A 12630-nucleotide genomic window follows, 5' to 3' on the forward strand; every position below is an offset into this window, starting at 1 on the left:
GGGCCGGGGGCCGGGCCGGAGCGGGGGCGGGGTCTCGGGGGCGGGGCTAGGGGCGGGGCGGGGCCGGGCCGGGCCGCGCGGTCTCCAGCTCCGCCCCCTCCGCGCCCCCTGCCGGGCGCGCGCGCGCGCTCAGGGAGGACTCGCGCAGGGCTCCCGCGCCCCTTCGTCCCCACCTGTAGTGTCGGATGCCCAGAATTTAGCGTCTGCTTGTTCTTCCTGGGACACAAATTGTGTGTTTTGTTTGTTTGTTTCTGTCTTTTTTAAAGCTTTAATCTTCCCCTTCAAGAATGGAAGTGACCTGCAGGCGGCCCGGGACCGTTTCTTGTCCTGCCTTGTGTCAGCAGCATCTAAAGCTGCGCCCAGCACTTAATTGCGCCGCGAGTGGATGCGTGTATGTATACACGAATGCCAGGAAGAAAATACTAGCACGGGCCTCTGGGATACCGGGACACAGATACACGGTTCCATCTGAGAAGGCTTCCTGCAGAAATGTTTAACGTGAGACGGAAAATATGAGCAGGGGTTATCCCTGACTGGAGAACCCTGTTCGGGTCGGGTGGGGTGGGGGAGGGGGCCAAGAGATGAGATGATGCAATGGCCTGTAGGCAAGAAAGAACACATTTCTAGGGAAAAGGGACACTGTAGCCTAAAGGAAAGAAAACACGAAGAGATGAGCCTGGGGGCCTACAGGTCAGACCCGGCTTTGTTCACCTGATAAGGGGCTTGGGCTTTTTAAGTTGAGACCTGAAAATACCCTGATTCTGGGAGGGATTGGGGGTGGGAGGAGAAGGGGACCACAGAGGATGAGATGGCTGGATGGCATCACGGACTCGATGGACATGAGTTTGGGTAAACTATGGGAGTTGGTGATGGACAGGGAAGCCTGATGTGCTGCAGTCCATGGGGTCTCAAAGAGTTGGACAGGACTGAGCGAGTAAACTGAACTGAGGGAAACTGGAAGCCCTTGAGCCATCTGAACCCTGGGCAGGGACTAGGTCACAAAGCTGAGGGTCTATGATCCAGGCTTTGAAGTAATGGATCAAATGGCTGCCCAGATTTTTGAGAGACGCTGTGGAGAGAGAGAAATGGACTCAGGGCAGAGTGACTGCTAGGAGGGAGGCAGAGGCAATTTGGGATAAGCCCCTCCTTCCCAGCAGGGCTTCCCAGATGGCACAGTGGTAAAGAATCTCCCTGCCAATGCAGGAGACAAGGGTTCCATCCCTGGGTGGGGAAGATCCCCTGGAGGAGGAAATGGTAACCCACTCCCGGATTCTTGCCTGGGAAATCCCATGGACGGAGGAGCCTGGTGGGCTACAGGGGTCACAAAGAGTCTGACGTGACTGAGCACCACCATCACCACCGCCACCTCCTTCCCAGCTAAGACTGCTGATGGTGGGTGGGTGGGAGTGAAGCTGGAGGAGGTGACATCAGCTGAGGTCTTGCCACCCTTTGGCACATCCAGGTAGAGAAGGATTTGGTGCCACCTCAGAGAGACAAACTGATGCTGGGAAAGATTGAGGGCAGGAGGAGAAGGGAACGACAGAGGATGATATGGTTGGATGGCATCACTGAAGCAATGGACATGAGTTTGAGTAGGCTCCGGGAGTTGGTGATGGACAGGGAAGCCTGGCATGCTGCAGTCCATGGAGTGGAAAAGAGTCAGACATGACTGAGCAACTGAACTGAACAGAGGGACAAATCCACTTTAAAGACCCTACCTCCAAATGCAGTACATTCTGAGGTACTGTTGTTGTTCAGCTGCTAAGTCGTGTCCTTGCGGTACTGTGGAGCTACACAATTGTCCCCTTGCCCTTTCAAAGGGCTGCTACTAGGGACACAGTGGCTTCTGTCCTTCCTGCTGGTCAGCATGCTCTGGCCCCCACTGCACGAGGTGTTGCTTTCCAGAGGCAAAGTACAGGAGACCCACCACCCCTGGGGGCCACAAAATACATCTGATAGGGGGACATGGCCAGGGGAATGGATTCACAGCCAGGACAGGGCCTGGAGCGGCCTGATGCAGGAACTCTCTGGGGACAGGCTGGGGGCCCCTGGCCCACGGTTACACTGCCCACTGCTGTACCCACTACCCACACGGGGCTACTTCCAATTCTATTTCAATTAATTAAAATTAATCTTCAGTTTCTCAGCCACAGTGGCCACGTTTCAACTGCTCAGTAGGTAAATGCAGTTTAGCTGCTACCACCCAGGGCCGCACAAGATAGAACATTTCCTTGGTGCCAGAAAGTTTGCCAATGCAGGAGTGCACGAGTCCCATCGACGAACCACCAGGCACATGCCAAACACTTGTCCAGCAATTCTAGTCTGCACACGAGTCCCCCAGAGCAAGCTCGATGGTCTCGTTCTAGAAATGAAGACCTGAGGTTCAGACACCTCTCCTAAGGAAGGCAAGAGAGGCAGAACTTCACTTGGACCATGTGATTCCAAGTCCTTGACCCTCTAGGGCTAGGCCTCCTAGGAAGCTGAAGCTCAAAGAAGGAGCAGAGAAGGGTCTTGTTAGGGGCTGACTTGTGTCCCCTAACAGCCATACATTGAAGCCCTAATCCCCTAGGACCTTAGAATGTGACTGTGTGTGCAGACTGGGTCTTTTAAGGAAGTAGTTAAGTTAAAATGAGGCCATTGGGATGGCCCCAACCCAGTACAGCTGGTGTCCTTGAAAGAAGAAATGTGGAGGCAGGCAGGGCCCGAGGGAAGACCCCGTGAAGACACACAGAGAAGTCATCTGCAAAGCAAGGAGAAAGGCCTCAGAAGAATCTGACCACACCTTGACCTCAGGCTTCTGGCCTCCAGAATCCTGAGAAAATAAATCCTGTTGCTTAGGCTCCCGGGTCCGAGGTACCTTGTTATGACAGCAAGGAGCTGACTGATAAGGGCACAAAGGGGAAGCTGTTGTGTCCGACTCTGTGGGACCCCATAGACGGCAGCCCACCAGGCTCCCATCCCTGGGATTCTCCAGGCAACAATACTGGAGTGGGTTGCCATTTTCTTCTCCAGTGCATGAAAGTGAAAATTGAAAGTGAAGTCGCTCAGTCGAGTCTGACTCTCCGTGACCCCACGGACTGCAGCCTACCAGGCTCCTCCATCCATGGGATTTCCCAGGCAAGAGTACTGGAGTGGGTTGCCATTGCCTTCTCCCCTCCACAGAGACTAGTGATTTTATATCAATTAATTGCAACATGGCCATGCTAAGATGCTTCAGTCATGTCCAACCCTTTGCGACCCCATAAATTGTAGCCCACCAGGCTCCTCTGTCCTTGGGAATCTCTAGGCAAGAATTCTGGAGTGGGTTGCTGTTTCCTTCTCCAGGGGATCTTGCTGACCCAGGGATCAAACCCGTATCTCTTAAGTCTCCTGCATTGGAAGGTGGGTTTTTTTACCACTAGCACTACTTGGGAAGACAATAACGTATACTGTGACACGTAAGTCGGAGAAGGCGACGGCACCCACTCCAGTACTCCTGCCTGGAGAATCCCAGGGATGGGGGAGCCTGGAGGGCTGCCGTCCACGGGGTCGCTGGGAGTCGGACACGACTAAGCAACTTCACTTTCACTTTTCGCTCTCATGCACTGGAGAAGGAAATGGCAACCCACTCCAGTGTTCTTGCCTGGAGAATCCCAGGGACGGGGGAGCCAGGTGGGCTGCCGTCTGTGGGGTCGCACAGAGTCGGACACGACTGAATCGACTTAGCAGCAGCAGCAGCAGTGACACATAAGTGCAAAAACCTGGGGGTGTTGGGGGAAGAGACAGTGCTGTTGCCTATACCTTTTGGATGCTCACGGGGTACCTGGGATCCAGAATCCATCATTTCAGAGGTGAAAAGCCAAGGGCATAGATGTGAACTCAAGAGAGAGTTGGGAGATGGAATCTAGCTGGAGAGGAGTCTATTTGCAATAAGAAAAAGTCCTAGAAATTGTCACAGCCTCAAGAGCCTTAGGAAACGTGACCACCAAATGTCATGTGGGATCTTGGAACAGAAAAAGGACAGTAGGTTAAAAACTAAGGGAATCTGAATAAAGAATGTACTTTCTGCTTAATAATAATGTGTCAATATTGATGCATTCTAGGGCTTCCCTGGTGACTCAGATGGTAAAGAATATGCCTGCAATGCAGGAGACCTGGCTTCAATCCCTGGGTGGGGAAGATCCCTAGAGCAGGGAATGGCTACCTGCTCCAGTATTCTTGCCTGGAGAATTCCACGGACAGAGGACCCTGGTGGGCTACAGTCCATGGGTTCGCAAAGAATTGGGCAGACTGAGCAACTAACACACACACACACACACACACACACACACACGATGCATTCAGTGTGGCCAATGTACTATCCTAGTGTTAGATGTTAATAATTTAGGAGACGCAGCGTGTGGAGGGACTTACTTGTACTTTGCCACTTTTCTGTACATCTAAAACTATTTGAAAATAAAGTATATTTTAAAAAAGAATATTAGGCTTAGTAAGAACTGTGTTATGTTCTGCAATCAGAGGCACATAACTGGCATATTTTCTCTGATGATCGAAGAAGGCTTTGTGTTCCCGGGTGGCTGCCGAGTTGTTCCCTTGGAGACCTCCCCCGAGGTGGCGCCTGTAAGCGCACAGTCACCGGGCGCCTCCTGATGGAGTGAGTCACGCTGTGAATCACCGCTAACAATACGCTGCTCCCCGAGTCTACCCCACCTTAAGGGCATGTTCGAGGTGGCAGTAATAACACACTTCACATCCAACCTAATCTTTCTTTTCTCGACCTGTCAGCGCAGAAGTGCACCTCCTGTCAGAAAGAACCGCTCCGCGTTAGAATGGATAAAACGGTGCACTGGAAAACATGGGAATTATTTTACCCTGAACTAGGGTGATGACTGACATCTGGAGCAGGACGTTTCTTTGCTGTGTGCACCGTAAAGTTTCCCTGGCCCCCAGGGACCCCTGTCACCAAAAGCTGCCCCCCGTACATTTCCAAATGCCCCCTCCCTGCCCACCTGCCGAGGATCAGTAAACTAGACCCTTAGGGCCGTGAGGTTAGATTGGGAGGCAAGCAGTGAAAAATCTTAGAGGAATAGGAAAACAGACGCTCTAAAAAGAAGTTATCTACACACGATAAAAGACACACAGACACACACATGAATGCAAGTAAAAACTAAAATGGGGGAAATATGAAAAAGACGGACGGACTGTGTGAGTGTCAATTTCCTGATCTTGGTATCGGCTATAGTTTTGCAAGATGTTACCTTTGGGAAATCCCTCTGTATTGCTTCCTACTACTGCATGTGAATCTATAACTACCTCAATAATATTAATATTTTCAACTTAAAAAACCTTAAGGGCAGCCATTTGTTGAATCATAAATGCCAATCTTCCCCTTCCTCCCCCTCAAACTCTCAAATACAGATTCAGCATCAAAAGATGAGTGAAGGGAATTTCCTGGTAGTCCAGTGGTTAGGACTCTACACTTCCACTGTCGGGGCACAAGTTGGATCCCTGGTCAGGGAGCTAAAGTCTCATATGCCCTGTGGTGCAGCCAAAAAAAAAAAATGTTGTGAGGAGAGTTCTGATTCCTATCGACTCCAGGAAAGCAGAGTTTAAGTCTTCACTCCAACTCTCACTAGCTGTGTGACCTTGGGTAAGGGACATAACCTCTCTGAACTGCAGTTTTCTCATCTAATGAATGGGAGGCATGGTTGGTGCTTCCCAAGCATGGTACAGATACCCAAAAAACAGCAGCGATCCCTTCTTCTCCAGCAAAGTTGCAGGTTGCAAACTTTGCCCCAAGTTCTTAGACACCACTTTCTCCCTGCAACACCCTCAGCTCCTTGGCACACACTTGGTACGTGTCTCCCACCGCACATACCTAGAAAGCCCCGGGCCGCCCATCCAACCTGCACACGGACATCCTGCCTCTCTATGCCAGGGGTCTGCACGCCAAGTAGACACATCCCTGGCGCACAGGCTCGGCCAGGCGAGATTCCTTATCCTGGTCAGGCAGCAGTGGCTCACTTCCTGCTCCCATCCCAGAATTCTCACGGGGGTGGCCAGCCGCAGATGGTAAACTAGCCAGCACGCGAAAGTCAGGCGTTTTGTTACCAAAATAACCTGAAGGGCCAGGGCTGTTCTGACCTTTGTTCTCCGGGGATTGGCCTTCCTCTCTGGCTCTCACACCCACACGCTTTCAAAGGTCCGGCCTATTACTGTCCACCCTGACTTAGGATATCCTGGGGTCGAGCAATGCAGGAACCGAGTGACTGATCCTCTCACCAGACCCGCCGGGCACAGTCCCAGGTTCCCGTCTTGCCCAGGATCTCCGGCGGGAGCCAACCACAGCCGACCTGTGGGCTTCGGCAGTGGGGAGGCAGCAGAAGGGCTCCGATCCTGAGGAGCGTGCCTCCAACCCTGAGTGTCTTGAGAAGGGGCGTGGCTGGAATGGAAGCTTGCTTGCTGTTCCCTTAGCAAGGCAGAAAAAAACAACAGGGAGGTTGTGTCCAACCCTGCTCACCCACGGGCCAAAGGCCCAGTTTTCTGCCTGTATTATAATTAGCTCTTCTCCAGAAATTACTCCTCATTGCTATCAATATCGGAAGGCCTCCTATCCAACACTCAAGTTCAGACTTTGATTTGTGAGTATGGGATCCCATCCTAGGTTCCCGAGAGCCTCCCTCCGGTCTAAATCCCAACCCCCATGACACAGACAGCCTGGAATCATGCCGAACAAACCCAGGTGTGGGGCCTTCCTGCTCTGGTCCTCTGCCACTGCTCTTGGTCCTGGAGACCTGACCCTGAGTGTCCAGCCCACACTGGCCCCCGCCCGTCCACCCTCACGCTTCCTGTGAGTGGGTTAAACTGTGTAGAACGCTCCAATCCCCTTTCATCCTATCCCCTTGAGGCATGGACCGGGGGGTCAACACATCCCCCAGGCCCTCTGTGGGCACCAAGAGAGCCATTCAGTCTCTCTGCCATCAGCAGCAGACCCCAAGGCTGGGGTACCATGGGCCAAGAAGAGGACTCAGGGAAGACAGGGCCCTGGCATCACCTCTGTTACATCTTCTCCTTCTTCAGCTTCACTTTCCTCCTGGACAAGAGCTTTCCTCTCCCTGACCCCTTCAATGCCCAAACCCAGTGAAGGCAGTCTAACCAAGAAGCCCATGGGGCTCACGGAGAATCCCCTCTTGTATGACAACCCATTCCCAGGGCTAGGCTCTGCCATCGCTGGCCCCTAGGCGTTGATCCCCTCGCTGAAATCGGGCCAGAGTCTCCTTCCCAGGAATAGCACACCGGAACCAGAGACTAGAAGCATTTGGTGCTAGGCCACCAGGGGTGAATGGCCAACCCAGAGGGCAGGACCCAGAGCTCCTGGGCCATGATCCCTGGGGCTTCTCTGATTTCCACCCACCCCAGGTGTGGCAGCTCAGATTCTTCCTTTAAGTAAGTTCTCTGAGCCACTCTGAGTCCTTCCAATGCATTCCTTTCCCCCCCCCCGCCCCCCCCCCCCCGTTATACCAGACAACTCGAATTTCACTGCTTGCATTCAATAGAAACAGCCAAACAATCCAGAGCTCAAGCAGGACTTGGATCCAAAGTGAAGTGAAAGTGAAAGTGAAAAAGGTGCCCAGTCGTGTCTGACTCTTTGTGACCCCATGGACTGTATAGTCCATGGAATTCTCCAGGCCAGAATACTGGAATGGGTAGCCTTTCCCTTCTCCAGGGGGTCTTCCCAACCCAGGGATCGAACCCCGGTCTCCCGCATTGCAGGAGGATTCTTCACCAAAGCTGAGTCAGAGATGAAGAGTGGTTTTGCCCACGTTTGTCCACTGCCCTGTTTCTCTAGGGGGGCCCTGTGGGTGCCCTGGAGCTAGGATAGCTCGGGTCACTAGACACACTGCCCCGCACCGCCCCCTTCCCCAAGTTTCCAGCGAAACAGCCTACCCCAGAGGCCTTGGAGAAAGCCTGGGACACACCAGCCCCACATCGGGCGAGCACATGGTTTTGGGGTGCCTTCTAACCTTGATGGGTTCTTCTCCCCCCAACCCACTCTCCCATGCTCCCGCACCCCCAGACTCCAGGCTGCCCCTTGTGTCTTACTAACTTACTCAGCCTCCCCAACAAGTCAGCTTGACTCACAGCCAGGGCAGAACAAGCTTTATTTCTGTGAAGAAGACCCGCACTTTGGAATTCAGCGTCACTAAAGGACTAACTTGGAGCCCTGCTACCATGCGGCTAGCGACCCCGCATCCCACGTCCTGAGCCGCCTCTTCACTCATCCATAGCCGCCTCCTGGTCTGTCTTCTCTTCCTTATATTCTCCTGCATCTTTCAGATTTTGGCGAGCAAACTCCTCAAAAACAAAATTTTCATCCTGAAAACTAAAATAAAAACAAAGAACATTTTGATCAAGGCATGTTCTTTGGCGCTTGCGATGAAATCTGGAGGAAAAACAAGGTCCTTGATCTTCCTTTTGCAAGAGGAACCCATCAAGATTCTCCCACTGATGCAACAGGGGACAAGGCCGTCCTCCTCCTAGCTTTCCGTGTAAAATCGCTTTAGCAAACAAAAATATGAAACAATGAAGGAACCCACACAGCACACATACATGCTTGGGATAACTGTGTGCATGCGTGCGTGGACATGTGTGTGTGTCCACATGTGTGCATGCCCTGATAGTAGGGAGCAAAAGGAAAGCCAGGGCGTGCGCCAGTGTTGAGAGCGTGGGCGTCTACAGAAAGAACCGCCCCCTCAAGGGGGTGAGTGCTTGTTTTGTGCAGGTCTTAGCCTATCAATAACCACTGTTGTGGCTGGCCCGGCCCTCGTGGTTCCTGTTAGGATTGCAAGACACCCTTCAGCAATAACCATCCAGAAACTTTGAGAAAATAAAGGTTTATTACTTACAGGACCTGGAAGGTACACAGCACACCTGGGACCACACAGCAAAGTCACAGATAAAGAGAGCTCAGGGACACGGGCCTGGGGTGTTCTCCCTTTATTTGGGTCGAGGTGGGGGCGGGGTCTAGAGTTCCGAGGGCTCACTCTTTATTGGTGAGTTTTAAAACAGAAGAGAGGGGAATTTAAAGCGTACCAAGACAAAAGAACAAGTGGCTCGAAGGATCTGCTACTGAAATCAACCGAAATCTCTAAAACAGAGGCGCCTCAGTGGGGAGAGCCGGCCTGGCTGGGCTCTAGTCCTGTGGCTGGCAATGTGTTTATTCAAGATAGCCATCACTGGAGCGGATGCCTTTTTGAAGTGGATGCCTCGGCAATCAAAGCCTAAGTCAGGCACTTGCATTTCAAAAAAAAGAAGAAGAAAAAACAAAACACACGCAAGTGTGAAGGCTCGCTCTAGGGTTGCGGAGGAGGAGGTCACAGAACGGGGATAATGCCGGGCAGTGCTCACCTTTCCTTGGCGGTATCTGTGAGCGTGGAAGAGAGGAGAGACATCTGTTAGCATCCGTCCTGTCTAGCAGAACTCTTCTTCCTTCATTAGGTCACTTTACAGGTGGAGCAATAAAAGGCCCGGAAACACGCATTTCATGAAAATTGCATGTCATTCCTGCTTCTTGGCCAGGCCCCCTCGGAGGGCCTTCCTCCCTGCATTTTCGTTGTTTTTGTTAAAACAGTCATTTATTGATCTGGCTGCTCAGAGTCTTAGTTGCGGCACATGGGATCTGGTTCCCTGACCAGGGATCAAACCCGGGCCCCTGCATTGGGAGCACAGAATCTTAGCCCCTGGAGCACCAGGGACGTCCCTCTCCCTGCATTTCTAACCATCACTTCCTCCAAAAGTTGCCCCCACAACCTACACCTCCCCAGATGGAACAGCCACAACCTCACCTCTAGACCCTCTCCCTGCTTAACCTCACCCTCTCTGAGGCTGGGCTTCTCTTTTCAAAGCCTTTCTCCCTGCGACATGCCCTTTGGACCTTGTCCAGATCAGAGTCCCCGGGAGCTATTAATGGCCCACCCCATGTGGTGGAAGTACACCGGGTCCACCTTCCATGTCCTGCTCTCTAGGGATGAGTCCTGGGACTTGACACTGAACCTGCACCCCAGAGGCTGTTGAGGGATGAGGGGACCTACCAAGAGGCTGATGCATCAAAAACAACACTGGGCAAGAACCATCCTGGACACCCCACTTTGGTGCTGAGCATAAAATTACACTAAGTGCGACCAACAGCCTTGAAGAGAGTTGAATTCTCTTCACCTGAATTCTCTAAGAATGTTCTAGACAGAGGACAGTAAAAACTCAGTAGCATTTCTCTAGCACTTGCTGCATACAGATCACTTGGCCTCTAGCCCTGGCAGGCCTTCTTAACTCTAGTTTATGCTTCATCTGTTTAGCATCTCCTCGTCTAGACTCAGGGAGTCGGGGACCAGGCTAGTGAGAGAGATATGAGCGTGCATCTGCAAATAAACCTCTGGGAATCAGAACTCCTAGTCCGTGGGGTAATTTGTTCTTTCTCCCTGAAATCTGGCAGGATGAAAGATCATTGTCTTAGCCTTGATGTTGTAATATGTTCAGTATAAGGGCCATAATGACTGGAACATGAAGACGTCATACCCAGGAAAGGAATAACCCCACTTCCCCCAAGAGAAGTCCTAAAGCCTGTTCACAGGGCCAGAAAAGGATGTGACACCAGCGATGACATCTACTCCGGTCATAGTTTTAAAATGGCCTTTTAAAATGTCCTTGAAAGGGACCAGAATGCATCTCAGTCTCACAGAGTTTAAAATAGTGCTTTAATGACACAAGCATAAATGAATAATAATAATAAAAAAAAAAATATGGTTAGGCTGTGTGTTTTTCCCCCAAGGGAAGTTTTTGGCAAAGCACATTGAATATTTGAATCCAAAATATTTGGAAGACATACTTTGAGACAAAATAGTTTTGAGAAAAAGCCAAAATGAATATGGGGGCTCATTCTGATGTTTAAATGCTGTCTCATTATCAGTGTAGAAAGGCTTTTTATAAAATGTAAGAAAAATAAACCCCACTTGTTTACACCACTTTTACTTAAAATGTTCTTAATTACTATAACTCTGGAGGGTTCTCATCCAGACAGGTCCATTTTTCTTTCCTGCCAACTAAGCCACCTTAACACACAGTGGAGAATTCTTCCTCAGAATTTCTGAGATTGCATCCATATTAATTTTGCTGGTTCATTTATCTCTTTCAAAAGAGCTGTGCTGTGCTTAGTTGCTCAGTCGTGTCCAACTCTTTGTGACCCCATGGACTGCAGCCCACCAGGCTCCACTGTCCATGGGATTCTCCAGGCAAGAATACTGGAGTGGGTTGCCATTTCCTTCTCCAAGGGACCTTCCCGACCCAAGTATCAAACTTGGGTCTCCTGCATTGCAGGCAGATTCTTTAGCATCTGAGCCACTGGAGAAGTCCAATTCACGTGTCATACAATTCACCTATTTACATGTGCAGCTTTACAAGCTAAAGCCCTCTGGTTTTTAGCTTGCTCACAGAGCTGCACAACCACAGCTTCATTTGGTTTTAACATCCATACAAGAGCCAATGGATTGACAATTCAAAGGAGCCCAGGCATTAGGATCCCAGCCTGACCCTCATTTGTAGTAACGTCTGTATTCTCATCACAACTGCCACTCTCAGAAACACTCACTTTCTAAATTCTTATTAATGCTCTCAAATGAAACACGAAAGCCTCAGGCTGTCAAATTTATCTTTTGCCTGAATTTTCTTTAAATCTCAACCCAAGCCTATTTATAGCAAAGCGTCTGCTTTTAAATCATTCCTAACAAAACCTAACAAGATAGCCCACATCCAAGCAAGGATGCTACATCCTCTGGGCACTCACTGGATCCGGACAAACCGCCTGGACCACTGGACGAGCGCCCTGACATAGTTGCTGAGCCCTGGTTTCTGGGAGGGCCCAGGGCACTTGAATGTGGCCAGCAACCTCGGATGCCTGGCCCCGTCCATGCCCAGAGATGTGGTCAAGGAAGAACTAGCAGTGGCTAAGTAAGAAATCCGTGGGTGGCACAGGACTAGAGAAAGCCAAGACGAGGCGTGACTGACCTGGGTCCTCTGGCTGGGGATGCATGAGGCGGAACGGCACCTCAGTGGCCACTTCACTAGAAGCAAAGGAGGCAGAGCGGTCAGAATGCACATGGTTGTAACTGCACAGCCGAGAGCTGTGGCTACAGAGCTTCGAGAAAGATCCCCAGGCCTCAGCTGAAGGACGACTCAGCGAGGTCCAAAACAAAACAAACCAGAAATCAGGAAGTGGTCAGGAAGGAATTTTTAAATGTATTCCCTGGAATGTGGTCCGGAAACTCCACTTGCATGAGGCTGAGGCGGCCAGGATTTTGGGGTCCCCCTTCCTCCTGGTTATTAGTTTCAGGGACATGCTAAGTAGTGGGACGTCCACGGACATAGTGTATGCTAAGTCAATTCAGTTATGTCTGACTCTTTGAGACCCTGTGGACTGTAGCCTCCTCAGGCTCCTCTGTCCATGGGATTCTCCAGGCAAGAATACTGGAGTGGGTTGCCATGCCCTTCTCCAGGGGATCTTCCCAACTCGGGGATCGAACGTAAGTCTCTTGCACTGGCAGACGATTTCTTTACCACTAGTGCCACCTGGGCTCCCCTGGTGGCTCAGGGGAGGTAAAG

The 12630-nt window shown here is 51.2% G+C and overlaps 1 protein-coding gene across 6 annotated transcripts in view; it reads right to left on the reverse strand.

The window, feature by feature from the left end:
- Positions 1-8124: 8124 nt before the first annotated feature.
- Positions 8125-12630, reverse strand: part of SAG (S-antigen visual arrestin) — a 33509-nt gene continuing 29003 nt past the window's right edge. For 2 of the 6 annotated variants that reach the window (XM_086377767.1, XM_086377756.1), the window contains 3 exons: positions 12037-12092; positions 9388-9403; positions 8125-8362 (listed from right to left, as the gene is read on the reverse strand). In XM_086377767.1, coding sequence (XP_086233893.1) covers positions 8254-8362; positions 9388-9403; positions 12037-12092 — 181 coding nt within the window. In that variant the 3' untranslated portion in view covers positions 8125-8253. Of the gene's footprint in view, positions 8363-8857; positions 9404-12036; positions 12093-12630 lie in introns of those variants that run through there. The other 4 variants (XM_086377799.1, XM_086377777.1, XM_086377788.1 and 1 more) reach the window with 4 other exon arrangements.

This window comes from Bos grunniens, chromosome 3, assembly GCF_055505025.1.
Source record: "Bos grunniens cultivar Pamir isolate PY7600 chromosome 3, Bosgru_T2T1.0, whole genome shotgun sequence".
NCBI classification, from domain to species: domain Eukaryota; kingdom Metazoa; phylum Chordata; class Mammalia; order Artiodactyla; family Bovidae; genus Bos; species Bos grunniens.